At 37.8% G+C, this 27,491-nt stretch overlaps 1 protein-coding gene across 2 annotated transcripts in view; it reads right to left on the bottom strand.

Moving 5' to 3' along the window:
- The window catches only part of Zcchc7 (zinc finger CCHC-type containing 7), a 185,821-nt gene that overhangs the window by 18,513 nt on the left and 139,817 nt on the right, over positions 1-27,491 (bottom strand). For both annotated transcript variants that reach the window (XM_036179296.1, XM_036179295.1), the window contains exons 3-6: positions 22,912-22,955; positions 21,433-21,558; positions 20,430-20,600; positions 5,896-5,931 (exon numbers count right to left, since the gene is read on the bottom strand). In XM_036179296.1, coding sequence (XP_036035189.1) covers positions 5,896-5,931; positions 20,430-20,600; positions 21,433-21,558; positions 22,912-22,955 — 377 coding nt within the window. The remainder of the gene's footprint in view (positions 1-5,895; positions 5,932-20,429; positions 20,601-21,432; positions 21,559-22,911; positions 22,956-27,491) is intronic.

Raw genomic sequence — 27,491 nt, 5'->3', positions numbered from 1 at the left:
TCAAGGAATGGCATAAATCACCTATCATATGAAAAATGGCCACTCAAATACGTTAAAATTATACATTTTATTTTCTCTGTTCTGATGTGTAGGTAACCTAACAAAATAGAAATTGCTTAACATTTCAAATGTGAAAACTATAATTTGTGGTATAAGATAGTATATAGTGGGCAACTATAAATTTGAAAAAATTTAGTTTAAGGGTTTGTTTATTTAAATTCACTTTCATTGTAAAGTGGCATTCTTTCAAAGTGCAGAGTTCCCAGTTATAAAGAATAGTTTTCTCTGGGGTTGCATGATTCATATGTGTTTTACTAAAGAGACAGAAGAAAAAAAAAATCAAAGTGTGTCATATATGGAAATAGAAGCACCTAGAAATGGAACTGAATCGCTATATATTTAATTATTAACAACTCTTTCCTACAATGATTAAATATATGTCATTTGTAAGTACAAGTGAACACGGGGGGGGGGGGGGGAAAAAAGGATAATAAAATGTCTGAATGTAACCGTCTACCTTTCTATTATCCTCAGGAAAAACAGTATAGAAAACGAATGAGCACAAGGATTTCTTTCAAGTTTTAAGCAGAAATAAACTTGAAGTTCATTTGGTGAGTACGTAAGTTCTCCAGCCATTATGGGACAGGTCAAAAAGCACAGAGACCTTTTAAATATCAAATGAAAAAAGAAGTTACCAACTATAGTAGATCTTCAGATTAAATTTATTACTGAGCAGTATTACTATCTAAGAAATGAACAAAAGTATGAAAGCGCATGGTGAGGTGATCAGACACTGAGAAAGTGGCAAAGCCCAGGCAGTCTCATGGCGTCCATAAATGGTGCAGGCAAGGCACACTTTCTGTGCTTCTCCATCGCAACTGCTTAGATCTACATCATCATCACCGCCATGAAGAATTCAAGTCTCTTTATGCAAGAACAAGCCTGTATAAAACATACCATATTGATTTCCTGTCCAAGCTAAATTACTTTGAATTAAAATATTAAAAATCAAGTATGCTGAAAAATCTCTGAAGGAATGGATACCTCATTTTCCTTCAAAGTAAGGAAACACTAATATTATTACTTCAATAAAAATAAGTTATATCCAAATTTAAATTATTTTATTATACCCTTTACTCAAAAATTAAACATGTGTAGATGACGTGAAGAGACATGAAAGGGAAAAAAATGCATTAATAGTGCACAGTGCCCATGCTTTCCTACTTTCCTTTGTAGGAAGAGCTTTAGAAAATTGCTTTTTGGTAGTTGGGCAAATTAAATTTATTTTAAGATGAATCTCAGTTATTGAGATTGACAATTCCAGGTTTTACCTTCTTTGAAAGTGCAATCCTTAACTGCTTTCAATGATTAGTTCTGGCATGTCAGTGAAATACTTTAAAAAAAAAAAAATCAGTTAATTTAACTCTTTAAATGTAGTAATTACTTTTTATATACTAAGTTAAAAAATGGTGAGACTGAAGTTAAAAAAATCTATCATAATTGTGACATTAAGGGCAGAACAAATACTTAAAATATTAAATACTAAACTATTTCAGATAAAATTTCCATGTGAAAGATCTTCAAAAATTCTGTCACTGTTCAAATGTACTTCCTGTCGGCTATCATTGATGTCATCAATGGCAAGGCTCATGCTTAGCATATACAAAGCCCTGGGTTCAGACCCAGTGCCAACAAACAAACAGCAAATCTTGATCCTTAGATCCAAGCTATCTGAAGGAACAGTGAAGCAGCCCGGTTGTGGGGAGCCTCGTGCGAACCCCATCACCAAAGCACGACAGAAGGGGCAGGTGCCTCCGCAAGTCCCAGACCACGAGTGCATTCCTAACCTTAGCGCAGTAGTGTCAGTTTAGGGTTTACAGAAAACTGCATCTTTGACATTTAACAGAGATAGTGTCTCAATAGCAATATTTAGTTAATCAAAACACGGACACAGCAGCACTGGAGAAAAAAATCCTACAACTTATATGACTATTCTTGGTTCTGGGAGTTGGCAAGGTGGATTGAACTACCAAATGAATTTATAAGAGTGTTGTTTATAATAATTTTTGGTTCTGTAAGTGTGAACTAAACCTCACTTTATTTTGGAATGGTCAATTCTAAAGATAACACTCAACCAATCCTATTTTCTTAAACACACACCTGGGCTGTTTCACTCAGCAACAGATGCAAGCAACCACAGCAAAGAATAAAGCCTTCCAGCTAAGCAGCATGTGGAGAGTGTTCTCACGGGTGGGCAGGTCTGCTTAGGTAGCTTAGAGGCTCCTAACACGTCCAAACCAATAGGAAATTCCTTTTGAAAAATGAATAGAAAAAATTCTCCATTGAGGCTGACTTTTAAAAATGTTTCGCTTTTTATTTTAAGTTATTTTTAAAGGAAAACAAGGCATTTTAGCATCAGGCTGTTAAAAATTGTGATTTATCCCTCCTTACACCTCAATCCCAAGATAGGATATTTGAATGGCTAGAGCTCAGCACCTACATTCACTTCCCTGTTGTCTCCTCCTGGACTGCGCAACAGCAGTTCTAAAGTTAGCTTTCGGCCTGTTGATATTTGGGGTACCATTCTGTGGCATATGGCACAGAATTCTTTAGATGATAAAATTCTGATGTGGTGAAAAATTCACATTGTGAAAACTCAGAAAATACTTCTGAGTTGGTGTTTGCAGATAAGGAGAGAACGTGGAATGGGAAAACGAAATGGAACGCTGTTGACTTCAGTCTGTAAGATATACTCTGCCATTCAGTGGGTTCAGGGTCTTATTCTTGATTACTAGTAAATCCTGACCATAAGTCTTTCCTGGGCCACAAAGAAAGCAAGGAAATTTATTTCTCTTCTCTATTGCACAGTTAATAAATATTTCCTCTTTTTGAAGTGTAAATCCTAAGCATTCCAAACATTATGAATAAACATTTAAAACTTATCCCTTGTATAAAAATTACATTACTTCCTTTTCTGAATTTTTTAGTTAAAATAAGAGGCAGTATGGCTGTAATGCACTTTAAGTCCATTCAGGAGGTCTACAAGCACAAAATCAAAATAAAAGGCACATTAGCCTTTCTGGTTCTTAATACATAGAACCTCCAAATTACAATTTTCTGATTACTTTTTAGGTAAGCAGTTTAAGAATGTCTACTGCATGTCCAATTACAGCTTCTAACAGGTAAAATGTCTATTGGTTATAAAACTCTGTCGGTGCCATATTAGCCTAGGGTTTTTACTATAAGAAATGAAGGGATGGGAGAAGGGACTTTCTTTCTTGATAGGGAGTTATTTGAATGAAGAAAAAGAATACTTAAGAGTCAAGGCTGCTAAAAATCTGAAAGGGGAAGTTTCAATGTAAAGAATAGGGTTATATGATTAAATCATTTAAAAACTAACTTTTTTGAGGAAGTAAAAGTATTAACTATTACAGGAAATTATGTAACTGTTAAATAATTTTTCCCTCACATATGTCTCCAGATCAAGAAAGATACCACAAGGTATAATTTTTTTTTTATTAGTCACTGAAATGTACAAAGAAAAGCAGTAAAGCCACATGCTGTGCTGGGTATGTGCTTAAGAATCCTATTATCAGTGTGTATCTTTTGGAATGATGGACTTGCCTTTTATTAATGTATTGAACTCAGGTTTGTTTAAAAAAAAAGCTATTCTATTTAGGTACAATCTGCTAGAGACTTAATTTTACCTTTGATGAAATTACTGAAATAATGAACACTTCTCTTTTGTAATCATATTACTTCACAGTATTTTAAGGAAGTTTTGAAATTTCACAAGTCTACTTATGTTGATTAACATCACCATCCTTCTTACATGCTTATAAAAGAGAGGCTTTCTAGCCAGCTGGTTTGGAGCTGTGGAAAGTGTACTTGTTCTGGAAGTGAGCATTCAGTCTCTCCTCAGCTGGGAACCATACAACAGCAAGTCAAACACTCAGATGTTAACAGTTAAATCGAACCCTCAAGTACAGTTCACTGGGGTTAGAAATAGACACTTTTTGGTTATAAAAGAAAGGAACACACCACAACGACCCCGTAGACTGTTCCATAGCTTTAAGCAGGCCACTGAAATGATTACACAGTAGCAATTCAAACCTAGTTCCTTTTGTGGCCATTGCTGTGACTGATGCCATATTCACATGTGAGGGCTACTCTGAGTCAATAGATGGCAGTCCATCGCCTAGTAAAAGGGCTGAAGATGGCTTAAAATCAGCATGCAGTTTGCTCTCACTCAATATTTAACACTGCTTAATTACAGGCAGGCATCCATATTGTTCATATACTGATAAGACAATTTAAATAATTAGAAAACGATATATTTTAGATGGACTGATAAAGTACACATTTATAAGCACACTAGTGTTATAGTTATAGTAATTCATTGTTTATTGAAACTTGGTAGTTGTGAAGTACAATGGCTACTTCAACATTTTCTGAAAGAAAATCAACCATGTTTCCAGAATGGAAAGTTTTCAAATTGAATTTGTAATTCTTACAGATAGGATATATTATATTCTAATAAAGGTGAATTTATTTCATTTTCATTTTAAAAGATCTGTATTCTTTTTATAATTTGTTTCTGAAAAGCTAAAAAATATTCAACAAACCTTTAAGTATTTCTGTTACATTTGAAGCTAATTTTCATCCTGTAATAATAGTCACATAAAATTCTTTAGTGGAAAAGCTAAAAGAATAAAAGTCAAATTTACTATGATATTATTTAATAAAAATAATAAGTATTGCTGCGCTATAATACAGAGACTCTGTGATCTTGAGAAGTCTAAGAACGATTCTGTTCTCACCAGGTTTAGGCTGTAAGGACTTCACCAATGTTATGTTACCAAAGAACTGCTACACACTACAGACATAACCCATTGACTGCGTTTGTTACATGTGTGTACAGAATATATAGACATGCACATGACTTTCATTTAATATAACACTAAAGCTTTAAACAAACCTACATGCAGACACTACCCCTGGCACTGTGGCCTGGACAGACACGGGAGATGAGTTTACCTGTTGGCTCACTTTTTATTTCTGTAAGAGGGAAGCAGTATGAAGGTACATTTTTTAAAAAAGTGCCTTTTCTCTTTTCTGACCTGCCTTATTATACACAAAACCTTTTACATAGTAATCCCAACAACTATTAATAATGTTGTTATATAACTGTATAATTAAAAGAAACTTTCTCAGCGCAACTTAGCACATTGAGAATGAACAGTAAGGCAACAGTGAACTACTGACATTGTTTAAGCTGAAGAGTCAAAGCGAGCTGACTTCATAATACTGAGCATCAGTTCAGTTATTTCCTGCTTTTACTAAGACTAAAAATCTTAATAAATTAGAATTAAATAATTTGACTATTAAGTATGTATTATAAAATTCAAACAAGTCAAGAGTTTTAAGGACAGGAGAGTTGAACTGTCCTATGAGAGGTACATTTAAGTTTTTAATCATTTAAGAATGTATAATATCTCAGTAAAAGCAGAAAAATAATGGATGATATTGTAGGCTGTATGCTTATGGACTGTGGTAACACAATATTCTAAAGACAACTGGTTATTACCCTGCTTTATAGTTTCTAGCATTTTCCCCCTTTAATTTAATGAATATAGTCTAAATCTAAGAGCATCATGATATAATCATTCAGTGATATGAGTAATAAAAATCATTTGGAATTTTTTAAAAACGGAAGACAAAGGACAGGCAGTGAGTAGAAGAGAGGGGAAGGTGTATTACTGCTTTCTCAGTACAAACGCTCCAGATGTTTATTATCTGGCTGCAGAAGATGCCTGTCTATATTTTATGGTCAGCAGTTCAGAGAAGGGTAAATAGGCTGGGTCCTGAGGAAAAGAAAAAGGTGTTTTTACTCACCGTTAGGTGATACTGCCTCCAGATTTCTGGGCAAGCCTGGAAAATAAAAATATTGATCAGCTGGGAGCATGAAACAAGGTACTTTACAGCCTGTTGGTTTTGGCATAACCCAGCATCCACCGGTGTCGGTCACAGGAAAATAAGAAGCTTAACAGAAAGGGTCTGCATTTCAGCTTCAAAAACCTGGCTAGACAGTTTAATTGAATTTTACACTGGTTTAGCACACTCTCTGCCATTGTCAGGAAGCCAGTACAAAGTTTTCCTCCTCTCTTTCTTCTCAGGTTGGAAGTTTGGGGACTAAGGTGAAATAAAGAGTCATAACTCAGTTAAACTGGTACACCAGGAGCAGTGGTCAAAATCCGTGGGGCACATCTTTCAAAAGAGCATCTGAGCCCTGGCAGCACGACAGAAGGCACTCCAAGAGCAAGTGCTTCCAAAAGCCCTCACTGGGTTATGTGCTCATCTGCAGAGCTGCTGCTGTCTTTTAGCTAACCATTTGGTGCTAACTCAATACCTAATGAAAAAGAGAATTAAAAGAGAAAACCAAACCAAAAAAGCAAAGTCCAAACCCTTCCCCTTAAATATAAAAATTTTACATGTTCATATTTATAGAGCAATAATATAAAAACAAAACAAGGAAGCCTCAAAAAATTCTGTCAAAGATGAACTTACTGCAATCAGAATAGATAACAACAAACACCATGAAGAGACCCTTCTCTGAGTCACACGTCAATCTCCTCATGGCAAATTATGACCCTGTTGAGGAAACAGTCTCTAAGAGCACACTATTAGCTCATCAGTTGACCATTTTTGCAGAAATAGAATGTGGATGACAGCAACTACGAACAGCAAAAACTCTACTGAAAATACCACATATGCGAAAGACAGTACAACTCAGCTGGAAAAAAAACCAAAACCCACATCTTATGCACTTTAACAAGCCCATGCACTTTTCTGTAGAAAAGTGTGTACATGAGAATGTTTAGTGGCCAGCTTCCCAGTTTTAATGGCATATTAATAAAATATAAAGTGTCTCAAAAAACCCACTACCTATGCCAATGATTTCTGGATAAATAACACTAACTAAAAGGAAACTAAATTTGAAAATTAAAAGCAGCTTCAGGACGCAAAGACAATGTTAGTACCAGATAAATAATAGTTGTTGGCTACAAAAGTTCTTAAGGGTATATACTAACATACATACAAAGACCCAATATACAATATATCTTTAAATACTCATTTCCTACTTTCTAGCATAAGCTTTTTTCTGTGAACATATAATTTGAGTTGGATCACTATAGAGATAAGCAAGCAGTTATTTCTACATTAGTTATGGATAGTTCTTGATTACCACAGTATCCTCAGAATAATACGGTTGAAAAATCACAATCACTGAGTTGTCATAGACTGGCAGAATGCCACTCTACCATGTGACCTTTTCTAGTGTAGTAGCAATTTAGTAATAAAAGAAAGAATTACTTGGTTTTTGAACAATCATTTGATTGCTCTGTACACAAAGATGATGACTGATACAGAAATTTAGTAGTGAAAGACTTGAAACTTCTTTCCTTTTATTAGACAATAGCATTACAATTAAAAAAAATTCTTCCTGGCTATTTCGTAAGTACTTATTTAACATTCCTATGCACAGCTTCATTTTACTATTTTATACATAATACTATGTAAGGTTAGAAAAGAGACTTCAAAGTAAGGGTCAACAGAAAGCATACACATTTATTTTAAATATGAAATATAACTGCAGCTTTGGCAGTTGCTTCCTCCTCCTCCTCCTCCTCCTCCTCCTCCCCTTCCTCCTCCTCCTCCTCCTCCTTTTCAACATTCCTTAGCATTATTCACACACACATATTTAAAATTTCTTACAAAACAGAATGGCAAAGTATTCAGGTTTATATATCTATTACATGGAAAATTTAGGTGGAATAAACTAGTTTCTAAAGGGAAGAAGCTAACTATTGCAACTGGAAACTTAGTCTAATTTATTTTAAAATAAGTTTTAAACTGAATGAGTAGTCAGCTCATCTAAATTGAAAAATATAATAAAGCATCAAAGTATAACTGCATTAGTATTGCCTTGGTGCTCTCCCCTTACTGGTAGATGGACCCAGAGGGCGTCCTTAAGTCACACAACTGAACACACAAAGCGCACTTGCACATCTGTTTCTGCAATGTGGCATACTGTTTGCCAACTTTCGCCCAACTTGTTTTCCTGTCTATTGTATTTTGGATAATAAACATACATGAATAACTGATTGCCATTATTCATAAAATTCAAAGATGAATCAACACAGTTCGCCATGCCAGATGAATTGAGAGTTTATATTGTGCATTTCAACCCATATTGAGTTTTATCAGGTGCTAATTATTGTTTTATGAGAACAACGGCTTAGGGCATCTGTTATTTAATTCCCACTTCCCTATTCTCAAATGTATACATCAAAGAAAATAAAACACTCAATCTTAAACGGCCCCTGACAGCAGACCAAGACTCAAGTGCTCAACAGACAAGGCCCTTGCCACCAGTTCTCATATTTCCACAACAATGAACAAACACAAAAACAGCACTAAGCGGCCTTTCCTCCTCCTCAGCTCCCCTTGGCCAGTTGTCTGCCTTGTACTAGAGAGAGCCCTTGAACGCAGCCCTGCTGGGAACACAGCACAGGAGAAAGGATTAGCCTTACTAACATGCTAGCATTTGCAAAAGGGAAGAAAAAAACCTCTCAGTACTGTATTTGGTATATGAATAACCAAAATGTATGAGCTGACAAGAGAGCAGGACAGGCCTGTGGCTCCCCGGGAGAAAATGTAGCTGTGATGAGTGACAGGGCTTTCAGGAAATATGTTCACAATCACAGACAGTGAAGGCCATGACCTAGATCGTTTAAGAGCTTGTCTTGTCAAATTATCAAAAGCTTCTTCCTCTCTGAATAAAGAGTGACATAAGTGAGTGTCAGAAAGCTGCAGGCTGACAAGCCAAGCATACAATAACAGAATGCACGTCACATACATGCTGAACACCGCCACTGCTAGCGGCAAATCTTAATGAGAGCGCGGCCAGCCCAGGAGACTTGGGTCCCTGCTGGCACAGCTACTCATCTCACAAAAATCCTTCAGCTCCAAGTCAGTTAGGCTCTGACACGACAGCTACAATTACGAAACACAACTTTTTAACAGAATCCTCTGGTGCTTTGTCAAAGCCTCTGTTGTGAAGAGATGGCCCCTTAAGTCACCGCAGCAAAACAAAAGGTTTAACAAAACAAGCAATAGTTATCGATGGTGAATCAGTTAAATAGAAAAACTAAAGAGAATAATTTTGTTTAAAATTTGTTGAATGAGAAGTGATGGCAAGAAAAATATTTCAGCTCCTGGATTCAGCCACCACTGTAACTCTCCCATACACACAGTTACATTGTTTTAGGCACCTTCATTTCAAATGAGTGACTCTGTGCTGGAGCCTGGTCAGCATACTCTTCACATAATGACTCTCAAGTCACCCAACTGTCCAACTACGTGGCTAATCACTGTGTATGTACGTGATTCCTCTGACACACAATATATTTATGTTTCCTACTGCATATACACTGAGTATATGTGAGCTAGAATTTATCTTAGGGGGAAATTTAAGAGAACATCTAACATTTACCTTAAATTGAAATTCTACATAAAGATAAGGTCTAAAATTACAGAAATCTACAATTAAAATTCAAGATGTTACTGTTTTAAGATTGCTTACTATATTTCTACTCTGTATAAAAAACTGGCTATTTTTGGTAAAGAGAAGCTATAAAACACATTAATACAAATACATTTATATGTATATACATCACCTATATGTGACAATGTATACAGAATTTACATTTGTTTTCTCAGAAATCAGTATGAAAAGCCACTGATTGATATCTCAAAGCTGCTTCCAAAATGAACCAGACTCCATAGAACCATCTTTTTATCCAAGGTCAAATTTTAATCAGTCCCTATACTCATAATCCTTTGCAATCAGGAAAACTGACAAGCTTTTTTTTTTCCCGTACAAAAAAAATGCAGTTTTATTAGAAAATGTAATTGTCCTCATTTTACAGAAAAATATTTAAAATCAATCACACACAGAAAAAAAAAAACCAATACATTCACAAATACTCAGTTCTCTTAAGTGACATTTTCTTTTGAAAAAGATTTTGTATAAGGAATCTCAAATGTTTCTGGAGATACTCTATGATTCTAGACGACTGGTATAAGTTCATTTTACAAATAGTTGCTAATCTTCTAACACATGCTGTTTTTAATCTAAGGATACTGCAAGCAAAACAATAGGAGAAAATGAAGACAATGAGTCACAAGAACACAACAGTTAAAATCGACATGCCAGAACCAAATAAATGTCTGGGTTCAAATCCTGGCCCTGTACTTACTGTCTTGGACAAATTATACACCACTGCACCTCAGCTTTCTATTTATAAAGCAGGGCTCCCAGAACTTTCTCAATGGGGCGCTGTGATGGTTAGAGTTGATAAGACTAATTCCTTAGAACATTGCCTGCTATACAGCAAGCTTCTGATTGAAGCTCTATGGTTACGGATAAATAGACATCAATAAGGCAGCTGAGATTCCAATGGACAGTGGTCAACTCTTCTCTGTGGTCAAGCTTAGGAGGAAAGCAAAGACTCACAGAAACAAATCAAAAAGGAAAGATGTAGCCACTGTGGCTCCTTTTTCATCGTAGGACAAACAATTGAACTGATGAGCGCCTAAGACATTCAGATGAGGCCTATTTAAGTTTTCAGTTGTTCAAAAATACATAGAAAAAGATACTGGATCAGGTGATATCTAACTTTGTATCTTACAGCTAACTTCTGACAATAAAAAAATTAAAGTATTTTGGTCACTGATGAAAACGGAAAGTATTCCCCCTTACTCTCAAAGTGACATGTCCCTGTCTTAATTTACTCAAACTTAGTTGATTTCTTTTCCTTACAATGTTGAAACAATAATGGTCATAACATTTTTACAAGCATTTCCTTTTTAACAGTAACCACAGATTTCCATCAGGGAAGGAGACTTGGAATATAAATCTCTGTCATTCTGAAAATCTATCTAGATGGTATACTAGTAAACATACAATAATGTGCACAGGTGAAGAGGGGTCTCCTGTTCTCCAGTATTTTCAATTTCTTTAGAACTTTCAATTTACCCAGGACTTCTATCTTTTCACTGACTTGTGGATTTATTTATTCAGTTAGTTTTTGAGACAGTTTCACTATGTAGCCTTCTCTGACCTTTGGCGCAATCCCATTCCCAGCCTCCTGAATTCTGGGATTACAAATATATGCCACCATGGCCAGAACCTGCATTTTTTAAAAAAAATTATTTATTTTTTACATTTATTTATTTCATGTGCATGAGTGTTTTGAGAGCATGCACGTATGTACACTATGTTCATAGCTGGTGCCTGATGACCCCTTGGAGCTGCAGTTACAGATGATTATGAGTCACCATGTGGGTACTGGGAATTGATTTCAGTTCTTCTGCACACAAAGAGTGCTCTTAACCACTGCACTCTCTCTGCATTCCTGCTATTTCTTTCTAACACAACCGTTGACATTTATTTACTGTGTGTGCACATTTATGTATGCATGTGGACATCAGAGGACAGCTTGCTGAGGTTGGTTTTACCCTCCTTCCATGTAGCTTCTGGGGATCGAACTCAAGTCGTAAGGCCTGGTGTTACCTTACTTGTTAAGCCATCTCACAGCCTAGACCCTCCATGTTTTAAATACTGACATTACTATACTTGAACAGCAACAAAAACTTAGGGTGATGGTATCCCTTAATTCTTAACTGTCATGAACTCTCTGATAGTGCCCAATGAACAGTGAATTTGACATTTATTATTTATATTTACATATATAAAATAAACAGCATCTTAAGTGACAAAAGCTATTTTTTTTAATTAGAAATAGCATTAAGTTATTTCTATTCATGATCATGTTCTATCATTTAGTTCTAGTTATGCAAATATCATAGAATTCTTCCATGGAATTTTTCTCAAGATTCCCATAGTGTCCAGGGCATGTCACATACACTTTTTGTCCAGAGTTGTGCTATCTGATGCCATCACAACTGTAATGTGAAAGGTCATCTTAAAACATCATACAGGGGTAGGGAGGCAGCTCGGCTGGGAAGGTGCTTGCTGTGTAAGCACGAAGACCTAAGTTCGGACCCCAGTACTCATGTGAAAAGCGGGGTGAGGTGGCACACGCTTGTAGTCCCAGTGCTGGGAGGCAGAGACAAGAGGATCTTTGGAGCCTGCTGGCCAACCAGTCTAGCCAGACCAGGAAACTCCAGGACTACAGTAGTCAAGTTAGGTACTAGTATCGTGGCAAATTATAAATCAGTACCACAGAATAAAGTCTAGGAATCAATTCACATAAGTGTGGTTATGTAATCTTTAACAAACGTGCCAAGGATGGACTTCAATGAATGGTGAAAATGAACTCACACCTATGTAAAGACCAACTGAAAATGGACCCGCAATCAGAATATGAAACATTAACCTGTAAAATGTATGAAAGAATACACAGGACAAAATTTTTATGGCCTGAAGTTGGGTAACAAGTTCTTAGAAATGGCACCAAAAACATAAGCCATAAAAGGAAAGACTGGTAAGTTGTACTTCAAATTTACAAATGTGTCAAAGAACAACCTAGAGAGAAAAAGATAAGCTGTTGATTGGAAAAATACTTCTGAATCATATGGGCAATAAGAGTTATATCTAAAATAATAATGAAATAATAAGTACCACAATTAAAAGTGGGAAGGGGCGTTGGGATTTAGCTCAGTGGTAGAGCACTTGCCTAGCAAGTGCAAGGCCCTGGGTTCGATCCTCAGCTCTGGCAACAACAACAACAACAACAAAGTGGGATGGGATCTAGACACTTTGTCAACGACAACACAAGGATAAAAATGAACACACAAAAGAGTATTCAGTAGCACTAATCACTAAGCAGACACAAACCAAAACAGAAAAGGGGCAGGACTGCACATCTGTTAGAATGGCTAAAAACACTCAACAGTAGTAAATGCTGGCTACTGCCTGTTCTTTCCCAAAGTACTTATGACATACAGTATTTATAAGGAGTAGAACAGTGCACCTTACACCTTGACAATATCAGACAAAGTGAATACAAGTCACTGTAAAATAGGAAATAAAGAACAAGAGAAATAACAATTTATCTATGATTCTTGAAATAATACCATCACCCAGCCTGGGCCAAGGGCTGACCATTGAGCTGTATTAGCAATCCTAATTGGCATGTTTACTAGGAGATAGGGTCTCACTAAGTTGCCCAGACTGGCCTTAAACTTGGTGATCCTTCTGTTTCAGCCTCCTGAGTAGCTGGTATTACAGGCAATCTAACATTTGCAAAGGAGTCCAGTCAGCTCTTACACAGTGTTGATAGACTAAGGCTGACTTACTGGACAGACTAAGGTTGACTGTTTGAAATCCTTAGGCTGTTACTCTGTAACTGTATAATGCAATGCTAAGAGTGGCTCACCTTTAAATTCCTCTGTCTGGGTGTGAATTTCTCTATGATCTGTTTTAAAAAGTTTTTCTAAAGTTTTTATCTTGGCATTCAAATTAGCCAATTTTTGACGTGATAAAACAGAAATGATCAACAAATAATATTTATAATTGACATTACATAAATTTCATCTACATTAATTATCCTCTCATTTCCTTGTTCCATTTTCAGACCGTCAATTGTATTATCAAACAGAGACCAAATTCCCTCCATTGTAAAAATGTTTCCCATCTTTAAATGTGGGGGAAAAAATCTCTTTTAACTAATTTCTCCCTTTAAGAAATCCCAAATGTCTCACCAAATCTGTTGACAATGATGATTCAGACATGAAGCTGTCTGCTTGTGCACAGAACAGTAGAAGCCTGAGTGGGTTTCAAGGCAGCTATCTAGTATGGTAGCAGACCAAGATGGGGATCCAGGGAGAGCCCACAACCCACCAGGAGAGAAAAAGCCAAAGAGCCAGTCTCTGCACGAGGGAATGCCAGAAAGCAGCTACCTCCTATGGTTTTTAGAGCTCCAAAAACGTATGGAGTTTGCTGCAGAGAAGCTGCAACAAAAACTTAGCCAGAGGGTTAGGGTCTCTGGTCCACATGGGGTGAAGACTGTGGCTGCGTACAGCTTGGACCTGAGCTGGGGCCTGCAAGGCCACAGGCAAGCAGCTTTTTCATGAATTCGTGCCCTACAAGTTGGATGCCAGATGTTGTTAGAATCTTAGATGGTTTAAAAAGCTCAGAGCCAGATAGCAGAGTGAAAGCTGAAAGATCAGAGAAGCCGAACAGCCAGCCACTAGTTCTTACCTCTATGAAATCCGCAACCTAAAGAGAGTGAGTTCCTGTATCCTCACAACTTCTATACCTTTCTCTGCCCTGCCATTATTACTTCCTGGGATTAAAGGTGTGTGTGCTTCTCAAGCAAAGGCATGAGCTCTCAAGTGCTGGGATTAAAGGTGTGTGCCATCACTGCCTGACCTCTATGTCTAATCTAGTGGCTGGCTCTGTCCTCTGATCCTCAGGCAAGTTTATTAGGATACACAATATATCACCACCGTGGACTTTGTAGATGACAATGGTTCTGAGTGTGAACTCTACAGATGACAATAGTACTGGAGAATGGATTGTGGACTCTATAGGTGACAATGGTGTGTTGCAATGACAAAAGGTTGGACACAACTGCATGTTTAAATGAATTAATTAGTATATAACTGTATGGTTTGAAAGTGATTTATAGAATACAGTTCAGAAGCTGTCTGGAATCAATGAAGTTTAGGAGAGTTGACCTTAGTTTGCAGTATTTAGTACGTTTGTAGCCTTACAGGGCTTTGATGGGGGTTTGTCTTCCTTAATCATAACTCAATTGTAGCCGAGTTCGTCCTTATTCCTGGTATCAATCTCACTTATAACTGTACTAAGAATAAGTCCATTTCTAAGTACCACATAATTCTTAATGAAACTAAAGGCCCTTGCGAAGACAATCTCCCTTCTTTTCGAGAAAAAGAACTGTCTCTATTCTCTACTAATGTATTCTTAGTTTCAACAAAGAAATCCTGCCATTAAGTTGTTAGGCTCATTACTAGGGCCAAGTGCTAGACCATAAGGCATGTGCTACAGAACAGCTTGAGAGGGCAGGGGAATTCTTCAGGTTAGAGATGTTGAGAAAGAAAATTGCTTAATAGAATTTCAAAACAAGGCTGAATTCTCCTTCAAACTTTCAATGTGTAAAGGTACATAGCTTCAATTTAAAATGTAGAACATGTATATGCAATTACAGAAAGTTCAGATATTCATTTATTAAGTGGCTTGGGAACAGTTCCAATGAACAGCTAATTCTTGAATTAGGATTTATTCTCTTAACAATGAAAATATAAGCAATTTTCACTACAACATTATGAGGACAAAAGTCGAGCTGGGGAGATGGCTTAGTGGGTAACAATGTGAGCTGCACAAGCCTTCGGACCCAAAATCAGTCCATGAGGCTAGATAAAAACCGGCTGCAATGGCACAGGTCTGCAATCTGAGCACTGTTTGCTCAGGTCATCTGCAAAGAGGGGATCTCAATTGAGAAAATACCTCCAAATTGGTTTTGGTCAGTGTTTTGTCTCAGCAACACAGAATCAAAGTAGGGCAACTTCTGTGGCAAGACAGGAGGAGGAAACAGGAGAATCCCCCTGAAACTCCAGGGTCAGCTAGCCTGCAGTATGTAGAGTAGCAGCAGCAGCATGAGAGACCTGCCTCAACATATGGAAGGGGAGAAGTGACTCCCCCACGCTGTCCTTTGACTTCCACTCACACATCATGGCACATGTGCTAATAATAAGAACGAAGTGAAGAGGTCTACTTAACTTTCTTGTTAGTATCCTGGCCTCAACTAAATGGGCACTTATAAGTTCATTTAATAGTATCTGTAATTAAGCAAATCAACCCATCCCAGCCATGCCTCTTGGCTTCACAATTATGCTTAAATAACAAATGTGAAAATACTGGAGATGAAAGTCTATCTAGTCCAAGTCTCATTTCCTTCTTCGCTTCCCAAATTGTTGTGATGCTCATCAAGAGGACTACACATTTATTTAAAATCAACCAATCAATTATAATATGTAATTCTGGAATATTTGAGATGATTTGAATTATTTTATTACACTTATTTATTGTGGATGTATGGGTGTGCCCATGCCACCACGAGAATGGTGTGTGTGTAAGTCATAAGATAACTTTCAAAAATTGGTTCTCTCCTACCATATAGGAGCAGGTGATTGAACTCAGGTTGCTAGGCTTGGTGACAAGCACTTTTACTCATGGACCCATGTCATCAGTTCAGGGATGATTTTATTTTCAGAATAAGCTCTTTCCTTCCTTAGCATTTGGGTTCTTATATATCCAAATTGTTTTGTGGCAACAACAATGACGACTAAAACAAACAAGGGAAAAGAATCCAGGGAGGGAGAAGTCCCTATAATCTCATTTCCTGAACCCTTGCTAGGTTAGTACATTAAAGTTGTATTTATTTTCTATCATTTTGTGATCATCATTAAGTCAGTCTTAACGTTAGTAGTTTGTCTTATTTTCAAGTAAATTAACAGGAAAATTAGTTTTTCCTTGATCATTTGAATTGAAAAAGGCTCCCTGAAATTGATCTCATCTTTTCTTGAATTTGTTCTTTTAAGCCATTCAAGTTGACACAGTATATATATTTCACCACAAGCTCACTTGTTAAGATTCTTCCTTATAGAACCTGGCAGTTAGTAGGCCCAAATTAAAGGATTGCAAAGTAACTACAGCATTTACTTAAAACACATATATGTAAGAAAAGTATTTGATAACAAGGTAAATGTTTAACAACAACAACAACAACAATCTAGAGTTGATTTCTAAAAATTCTGGGAAAGAAAGGAGAAGAGACTGCCTTTGCTTTGGAAATGTTACTTTAGTTTGGGTATGCTGTAAGAAAGCTGGCTTCTGTAAAGTCTATTGAAAGGATTTTAAACAGTACTAGGAAAATTACTAGGTCAACTCTGTTTTCACTCAAGCTGAGAATGTCCTAGCTTATGTGCAAGGTTTGACAATTCTCTGACTCATTTAATTGGAGGTTAGGTGCATAGGATTTGTCATCCTTAACTCATTCATTAATTCGTTATTCAAAATTCCATTGAGCTCCAACAGGGCAGCACTGCCCTAGAAACTGGAGTTACTATGACGCACACTCTGACCACTGACATTGCAGCTGATGTTCAAAGTAGAGGACAGAAAAGTGAATTCAGTATTAGAGATACATGTTATGGAGAAGAACCATGAAAAGAGGGCAAGGAGTTGAAAGTGTAGAGACGTGCTGTTTTAACCAGGGTGGACAAAAGGAGACATTTGGGTAGATGTAATAATAAAGATGAGGAAGTAAGCTCTTGTGGGTAACTAGTGGAAAAGTAACAGATGGTGAGTACAGAGAAAAGTTTATTTGGTCTTTTGAGGAAATCATCTAAATAAAGTAAGCAACAGGGATTACTATAGGAAACCAACAGTCAAGAAGTCAAGAGCATACATGGTTCATGTGCAGACGGAATGAGCCTGAGCTCTGACTCAGAGAGATACAAAGTTACATGTGAGAATTTTGGATTGAATTAATCTGAGACATGTTTAAAAAGGATTACTCCAAGACAGGATTGGTGGCACACACCTATAATACCAGCATTTAGGAGGCAGAAAGCTATGCTGGTATACATAGCCAGCTGCCTACCTTGTGAGACCCTCCCCTCCAAACCCCAAAGAGCAAAAAACAAGCAAACAAAAGTGATTATTTAGCTGCCTACTAAAGACAGGAAGCAAATGGGCAAAGGGGACTGTCTACAACACTACGGAGTTGATATTCGTAGGTCATGCCAGGATAATGACAAGTCTGACGAGAGTGGCCGGGACTCCAGACTATGCTGTCAACTGACCTCTGCACTGCTAAATAACGCAGACCGTGACATAACACTGTAGCTTTTAAGACAGGAACAGATGGGGCAGGAAAAAAGTTCAGATTGGCCAAAGTTTCTCAGATATGATTTTGTATCTCTCTCTGAGTCTTCATAGTGAGACCCTATCTCAAAAAACTAAAAGATAGGATGGACATTAGTAATCTCAGCATTCAGGAAGTGGAGGAAGGAGGATTGGGAGTTTCAGGCCAGCCTGAACAGGACTCGGATTTAAGTTACTGAGAAGAGGACAGTCTCTGGCAGCTTCGGGATGACTTTTTCACATTCCATATTCTTGGCATTTGGAGGGCAATATAACCAATGATACAGGTTGACCTAGACCTTGGAGCCTATCTCTATCCTTCACATTATAAAACTCAAATTCTAGTTAAATGGTTTTTGCACTGCTGATAACTAATGAAGTATTTAAAATACATAAAGAGTTTGATCATGACTCATCAGTTTTTATTATGAATTTTCTTTGCATTTATGTATCTGGTTCTGGCAAAACAGATGTTCAAGTATGGCCATAGGAAGAGAAAGTTAAACTTTGCTGATCTATTTAAAATTTTAAAAATATTCATTTATTCAGTGTGCATGTGTGTGATTGCATGCTGTGGAATGCAGAGGACAACCTGTGAGAGTCTGTTCTCTTTTTCTACATGTGGGTTCTGGGGATCCAACTTAGGTGATCAGGTTTGGTGGGCAAGTGTTTTAACCACTGACCCATCTTGTAGGTCCCTATTTGATGTTTTTAACTTGTAAAATGTTAAATATCAATAAGGTTTTAGAAGTCTTCTGGGGAAGGGCGAAAAGAGTACTAGCAGATGAGAAGATGGTGCTGGTAAGATGAGTGGAAGACAGCATCACTCTAGGCGTCTACACAGAGGGAAGTGGAAGGCTCGCAAAGAGCCCCAGCAAATGAGGACGAAGTGGATACTATTAGTTCAGAAGTGCATGTTGGGTAGTTAACAGTAACTTGACCCACATTCAGGAGCTGGCAGGCTTTTTGCACAAGCTTGCAACTTTAGCATTGAAAAGACAATGAGGACTGACCTAAAACAACAAGGGTTGGCATCCAAGTAAGAGTGTGAAAAATGATTAACTCTTAAATACAAAATAAGAATCTGTTACTCTGTAGAAATGCATGTAATTGACAGCTAAAATGACAGACCCTAGTGACACATTCATTACAAATAAAGAGTCAACTGACTGTAGGAAGCTGCATATTCACTATCAAAGCTGAGTCCACATTATCAGCCTTTCTGGGCTCTGAAACTGTGATTAGAACCAATCCCTTCACCCCATACACATTTACAACAGGAGGTGAGCAAGGGCCATTGCATCATTCTATGTTGCAAATAACAGAAATATCTTCTACATTATTTGTATTTTCTTATTATTAATAAAAAATGGGGGTTAGGGATTTAGCTCAGTGGTAGAGCGTTTGCCTAGCAAGCACAAGGCCCTGGGTTCGGTCCTCAGCTCTGGGGTAAAAAAAAAAAAAAAAAAAAAAAATGTTTTTTGAGACAGGATTTTGTTGGCCTCAAAACTTGAGATCTTTGTGCCTAGGACTCTTAGGTGCTAGAATTATAGGCCACACTACCATGGCTGGGTTACTTTTTGAATATCAAAAAAAAAAAAAAAAAAAACTAGTAAAATAAGCATATTTAAAGTCCTAGGAGGCAAGTACTTATTGTCTTAGACTAATATTATGTTACCACTAGTAAAAATCAGACCAGCTATCACATGCACATCTGTATAAAATGTGTAAGTGTACATCTATTTCCATTTAGACATATATGGATTCATATGTAAAATCTCCATGTTATATATATCTCTTTAAAATCATCTTTATTTAGTAAGTAAACAAAGTAAAGACACTAGCATGTGCTTAAAGCACTGCTGGTGTTCTCTCCTGATGGATTCTCTAGTAGGATTAGTACCTGAGATTAGTAGACCATTGCTGTGCACGGCAAGTGGCTAGTGGGATACGACGACCTGATTTAGGGAAACAATAAACATTCTTTCAAAGCCCGGTGTGATGGGGCACACTTTTTTATTTTATTTTTTATTTTATGGGCATTGGTGTTTTGCCTGCATGTGTGTCTACGTGTGGGTATTGGATCCCCAGGAACTGAAGTTATATATGGTATGAGCTTCCATGTGGGTACTGGGAATTGAACCTGCTCCCCTGGAAGAGCAACCATCTGTCCAGCCCTGGTAGCACATACTTTTAATTCCAGTACTTGGGAGGTAGAGACAGGTAGATCCCACAGTTGGAGGCCAGCCTGATCTACAGATTGAGTTCCATGACAGCCAGGGTTACACACAGAAACCCTGTCTCAAACACACACACACACACACACACACACACACACACACACACACACACACACACACACACACATTCTTTCAAGTAGGTTAGCTGCTGGCTATAACTGGTACACTGTTCAAAGTCTTGACAAATTAGTTACATTAAGGATACTTACGTCAGCATAGTGGCCTATCATATCACATCGGTCACATCGTTTTCTCCAGGAAGATCTTTCAAGACATCTGTGTGTGGAAGACATAGGCAAAGAGCAGTCTAAGCAGAAACGGGCTGGACAGCCATACTGGAGATGTCCTCTCTCTGAGCAGAGGCAACAAGGCCGGACTTTCTATGTGGCAGACAAACACAAACTTTCTTTAGCAAAATGTATCAGTTTCAAATGATAAAACATTGGTTATTCCTTTCCTATATAATTCCATAAAAAGTTATTTCTAACTCGAAACGCAGTGAAGGTCCAACCTTGAGCAGAATTGTAAAATCAGACACATGTCTGGACTCAGGGCTTGAACACAGCTATCAGTATGCTGCTGCTCCAAAGTCTTAGGTCTGGATATATGCCCAGCAGGCACTTACTTAGCATACCTTATCTTAGAGAGGAATGGTCATAGAGTGGAAGAAATATCTAGGGAAACAGAATGAGCATATTTGGAAACTAAGTCACAGGAGGAACAGAGAGAGAAGCAGAAGCATACCTATAAAGAGCTGTTTAGGAGATGTACTAGGTAATGAATGAATGTGTGTACAGGGCCACTACATGCCACAATATCTAAGAGCTCCAGTTCTGTGTTGTTCCAAAGATAGATGTACTTGCTTTACATAACTTGTATTAGTACACATATATAAATCTCTAACAGTGAGAATTACCTCAGAATAAAATATGTTGCTTAAAGAGGAGAAGGTTAAGAAAGAAAAGGGAATCATTTCACTCAGTCTTCTAGGCAGAGAATAGGAAGTGATTTGCACACAGTCACACACCTCATAATGGGGAAGCTGAAATGGATCCAAGGGTTCCAGATGCTGCACTTACTGCTCACCCCTGTGCCAGGCTCATGAGCTACCTGTAATCCAACACACTTGAACAAGAGCTGAGTCTATGTCATAGGTTTCTAGGCCTAACAGTTAGACTTTAACTACAAAGAAGCATCATGCATCTCACGTACTTGTGGTAAGGGGCAGTTTTTTGACAAATGGCCACGTTTATCACAATTTCTACATGTGACATTTTTGTTGACTGAATAGTATCGGTTGGTCCATCTTCCAGATGATCTGTTATTGCCTATCTTGGCCTAAGGGTAGGGGGAAAAATCAAGAATTAAAATGATTTCAGACAGTTTAAGGAAACCTACCTATTCTTCCTCAAAACTATCAATGAGTAAGAAACATTATATTTTGGGTCCATTCCATTACTTTGGTAAGACACAAGAATTGACAGACACCTGTGTCCACCCGAGCACCTGGATGGGGACTCCACCCTGTAAAGGTGGGCACAAGGATAGCCCTATTTCTTTTATACTTGCCCATGTGATTCCCTCCCACTTATTATTCTCCACTTAGGGTTCAAGTCTAGAAGGAATACTGATATGCTTCATTTAGTTGTTGCTAACTTCTATATCTAAACATACACTTTTGTGAATGAGAGACTTGCTTGAATTTTAGTTAGGAATGGTATTTTTACAATCTTGTGCTTTCAAACATTATAAAACCATGTAACTACCAAATATATCCTTCTTTTGAAAAGCACAGGGCTACCTCTATTGCCTATAAAACTAAGTATACTTTCTAAGAGCATGAGAGAATATTCTTTCACTACAGTCCTTGTATATTCTACTACATAGTGACCCAATTCTAGTTGTCTCGAAGTCTACTTAAATTCTACTATCTATGAAAGAACATGAGCAAAACACATCATATGAAATACCTAAAGAGGAATATGCAAATCCCAACCATGCGCTTATCTTGTTTGGCAGAATTCCATCTTTAAAGCCAGGCATGGTGGTTCATGACTATAATCCCAACACTTGGGAGGCCGGGGCAGGAGGATCTCGAGTTCGAGGCCAGCCTAGGCTATGTAGGATACCCTGTCTCAAAAAAAGAAAAATACATACACATAAATAAACAAATTCCATTTTTGAAAAAGCTTCATTTTTTACCTGTTAATTCTCTTGAACTGATTGACAGTTATCTCCAATCTAGTTATATCTTGAAATGTGACATCAAGTTGAAAACAACTTAAAAAAATTTTTTTTAAGTATTTGCTACAATAAAGCTAATAATTGACACAAGCACCTGCCACATTCTAAATATAGCCTGACCATTTCCTTACAATGAAGAAACAGAGATTTCCGGTGTTGAGCTTAGTAGTATCAGGCCATAGGAGCTAACAGGAATCATAAGGCAGAGAGAATCAGAAACAGAAGGGTATCAAATGATTACAGTACCCGTCAGCCGACAAAAATCAAAGTTGAGTTAATTTGCTGGCAAGTTAAATCACACACATATTAAAACCAAACTTTCTCTTCTATGCCATAGGGACCATGTCTTTTTTTAAAAAACGTATTACTTTTCCAAAAATTATTGTAGCAAAATAAGTGGAAATCTATAGATCAATGGACATTATTATTTTTAAAAAATTGATTTACCTCTATGTCTTTGTCACTGATGAACCAGTTCACATCATCTTCTCCTATAAAATAAAACCAATGTTACTCTTAGTGCCTAAAATCACATATAGACACATTCTGGTTCTGCAATTTGTTAGTACCCAAACTGGACCAAAGCTACAAATGAGAAATGCTAAATATCTTAAATTCTTATGCAAATCTAACGTGTTATTTTTCAGACTTATTTTATTTAAAATTGTGTGTCTGTACATGAGTGTAGGTACCCATGGAGGCCAGAAGAGGGTATCAGATCCTCTTGGATCCAAAGATACAGGTGGTAGTGAGCTTCCTCATATGGGTCCTGGGAAATCACCTCTGGTCCTCTGCAAGGACAGCAAGTACTCCTAATTGTGCTGAGCCATCTCTCCAGCCCTAAAACGTTCTATTAATATTTTCTGTGGTGATAGGGATTGAACTCAAGGCTTTGTGCATGCTATACAAGTACTCTACCACTAGAGATTCATGTGAACCTTTAGGGTAGAAGAGGACGTTGGGTGTTCTAGTCTCCAACATGCCACCTTATTTCTGTGGGACAGTGGCTCTCACTGAGCCTGGAGCTTGCATTTTTTAACTAGGATGGCAGCAAACTGTCTCTGCTTACCACAATGCTGAGGTTATAGGCACATGTGTGTTCGGCCCCACTTTATACATGGGTGCTGAGGATTTGAACTCAGGTCCTGATGCTAATACACCAAGCACTCTCACCCACCCGAGTGGTTAAAAGCACTCTTATCAGTTGTCTGTCTTTCAACAAATAGTTAACTACTCTGTGAGATTGGGATAACAGTATTTACGGTATTTGCCCTGCCTACCCGAAACCTTCTGCAGGGGTCAAATGAGACTCGCAGAAAAATGCTTTGTATATCAAGCTCTATGCAAATACAAAAAACAGGAAAGGGGCCTAAATACCCAACTGCAGATGCAGAAATAAAGTCATCTCAATTGCTTTACCTGACTATGCAGAGCTTGAACTAGAGGGGAGGTGTCTCAATGACCCCACCATCCTTTTTAAGTTTCTACACCTCAGACACTAGGGCATTGCAAAACCTTTTTGTGAACAGTCCTCAGAATCTTGTCTTGACCTTCTACACTTGGCTTTTTGTGAAGTTGGTATATAAACTCTGACCACTATCTCCATTTAAGCTCTTCAACAAGTTACTTGTTAACAAGTCCACCCAGCAGTGTGAACAGACTTCATTTTTTTTCTCCAGTTACTCTGTCCAGTGGCAGGAAACTCACATGATATCATTTATACCTATTAACTATGTCTACTGTTTCTTTCCAGGTGACTTCCACTATAGCATCAAACACTTTAAAAATATACTTCTTTGTCTGTGTGCATGTTGACATCTGTGTGGAGGGCAGAGGACAAGTTGAGGGAGTTGGCTCTCTTCTTCCACCATCTGGAGTCTAGGGATCACACTTGGTGCATCAAACTTTGCAGGTAAACACCTTCATTTGTTACTCCATCTTGCTGGCGTCCATGGTAACATTTATAAACACTGGATCTTGAAAACTAGTTCACTTTGTAGGTTAGGAAGTTTGCACTTCATTTACAGCATCAAAAAGAGTGACATAAAGGAGCAAAACAAGAGGCCAAATATCCAGAAACTTCTGGATGGGACAATGTATTCAGGAGACCGAGGAAGTAGGATTGTTGCAACACAGCCTACATAAGTGAGCTTAGGCTAGCCAGAGCCACACAACAAACCCCCATGTCAAAACAAAAACAAAACCCAAACTTCCAAAAATCCCCAAACCACTAAGTATTAGTCTAAAAATACAACTGTAAAACTGGAGGACTACAACATTTTTCTGCGTCAGCTGTTTTCTTTTCTTTGCATTGCCCTTTTACAAACTTGCAAATGCTTCCTATTCCTTTGGTCTCTCCCTTGTCCGGAGAGGGACCTATGACTAATGCAGAAGCTAAGGAGGTGTCAACAAAGGATGAAAAGCCAAGTTATGATTTCCTCCTCCATCCAACCTTACTACTTTCACCTATCTCAAAACACAAATCCAGCTTGACTTGCTTCTCTGAAAAGAATTTTGAAGAGACATGAAGTAATCTACATTTTTTCAGGCCTACCAGGGGTAAGTGTCTAGAAACATATTTTAAAATAAAATACCTGTCCTAAGAAAATCATGAGGCTGCTTTACAAAAAGGCCAATAATCCACAGGAAAGCAGAGATGCGGTGCTGCTGCTGCTGCTCACTTCCTCTGTGGAGTCTGGAGGCTGCACACATGTACTGAGAGTGAGAATATATGACACAGCAGCAGCTTCATTCCTTCGCCCACCATATAACTATTCTTTCATTCAAAAGAGGCAGGTAAGGGACACATGAACTGTCATTTTCAGAGCTGCCTGTGTATCAGCAATTGGTCATTAACATTTAATGACCCCTTATCATCATTTGAACTAAAAAACTCATCTAATTTTTTCCCACTTTTTGGGAGGGGGGTGTGTGTGCACATTTATGTGCACGGGTATGCATGCTTGTATGGAAGCTAGAAAGCTTGTGTCTTCAACAGCTCTCCACAGTACTTTTTTGAGACTGGGTTTCCCACTGAACCAAGGGCCCACCAATTGACTAGGGCAGCTCACCACGGAGATTCTGGGATCTTCCTGTCTTCATCTCCCCAGCGCAGGGATTATAGATGTGTGTTGTACCCAGGTTTCTGCACAGGAGCTAGGGATTGAACTCAGGTCTTTATGCTTGTACAGCAAGCATTCTGCTGACTAAACCATTCCTTCAACTCCACAAATCTGATTTAATTTTGTTCTTAAAAAACGAAATGCAGGCTGGGCAGAGTGGGCATGTCATTAATCCCAGCATTGTAAAGCAAAAGCAGGCAGATGTTTGTGAGTTTCAAGCCACCAAGGCTACACTGCAAGCCTCAACCAAACCAAACCAAACCAAAACAACAAGGAAAAATGAAATGCAGGGGTACACATACACCTTCAACTTTCATTCTTTTCAAGAATGTTTTGGCTATTCTAGGCCCTTTAATTTTGGGCATAAATTTTAGAATAAACAAGTCAATTTCTGTAAAAAGTTTGCTGGAATTTTGATTGATAATTGTGTTGAATCTATAGCACAGGTCATTATAATATCAAGAATCTTTATATATGAATACATCTCAGTTTACTTTGGTTTAAGTTTTCATGGAATGCTTTTCCAATCTTGGTTTGTATGTTTCATTAGTCCACACACATCTGTATATGGAGGTCAGAGGTCAACTTGTGAAAGTTGGTTCTCTCCTTCCACCCTGTGGGCCCCGAGGAATGTACCTCAGGTGGTATGTTAGGCTCGGCAGCAAGTGCCTCGGCTCTGGGGCCTCTTGCTTGGATTCCCTCTTTCTCTTGCACGGCTGCTTCCTTCCTAGAGGCTCTCCTACAGAGCGATGGTGGGTGGAGGGACAGTAAAGCTTTGCCGGGTTCCCAGGCATCGGGAGAGTACTGCATCTTCCTTTACAACTGAGTGGACTGTTTTTTATGAACATTTATAATAAACTTCCATCCACTCCCAGTTTGCTGAGTTTTTAATATAAACAGGTGGTGAATTTTATTGAATGCCATTTTTGCAACAAATTGTCCATTATTTTTCTGAACCGTTACAATAATTTAGTTTCAAATGTCAAGCTGACCCTTTATTTTGGAATTAACTGGGTTAATATTTGGTATCTTTAAAAAATAAATTATATATATATATATATATATAAAATTGCATTCACGAGGAACTGTAGCTTTAGTGTGAAATCATCCCTGGAGGTCCGTGTTTTAAACACTTAGAACCTAGCTAACAATACTATTTTGGGAGGCTGTGTAACTTGTTGGGGTGGAGGCAGAAGTGGACCACTGTGGGCAGGCCTCTGCAGGTTACAGCTGGATCAGCTCAGGCTGCCCTCTCTGCCACCAGGGACAGAGCTGCTCTGCCATCACTGCACTGTGATGGACTGAAAAATCTGAAAACCATGAACCAAAATAAGTATTTTCAAGTTGTTTTTATTAGGTACTTATGATGGAAAAGTAACTATTCAGGGATATTGATGTATAGTTTCCTTAGAATATCTTTGTGTGGTTTTGATAGGGTATAAGACCGGATTCATGAGATTTGAGAAAAAAACTGTGTTCAATTGCTGTTATTCCTTCCTTAAATATATGATAGAATTCACCAGTTATCTGTGTTAGGCATTTCTTTGTGGGTCAGGAATTTTACTTCTAAGGAAAGTTTTTTTTCTTTCTTCAAGACAGGCTTTTGTTGTGTAGCTTTGCGCCTGTCCTGGAACTCACTCTGTAGCCCAGGCTGGCCTCAAACTCAGAGATCCACCTGCCTCTGCCTCCTGAATGCTGGGCTTAAAGGCGTGCGCCACCACCACCCAGCTTGTAAGGAAAGTTTTAAAAAAACGAATTCTATTTCTTCAGTAGATATGGATCCATCCATATTTTCTATTTCTTCTTGGGCCAATTTTAGTAATTTGTGATTTTAAAATAATTTTCTTATTCTTTGATTCATCTAATTTGTACTTTAGTCTACTCAATAAAAATTTCATCTACATA

This window comes from Onychomys torridus, chromosome 2, assembly GCF_903995425.1.
Source record: "Onychomys torridus chromosome 2, mOncTor1.1, whole genome shotgun sequence".
NCBI classification, from domain to species: domain Eukaryota; kingdom Metazoa; phylum Chordata; class Mammalia; order Rodentia; family Cricetidae; genus Onychomys; species Onychomys torridus.
This window is presented reverse-complemented; position numbering and strand designations above follow the sequence as displayed.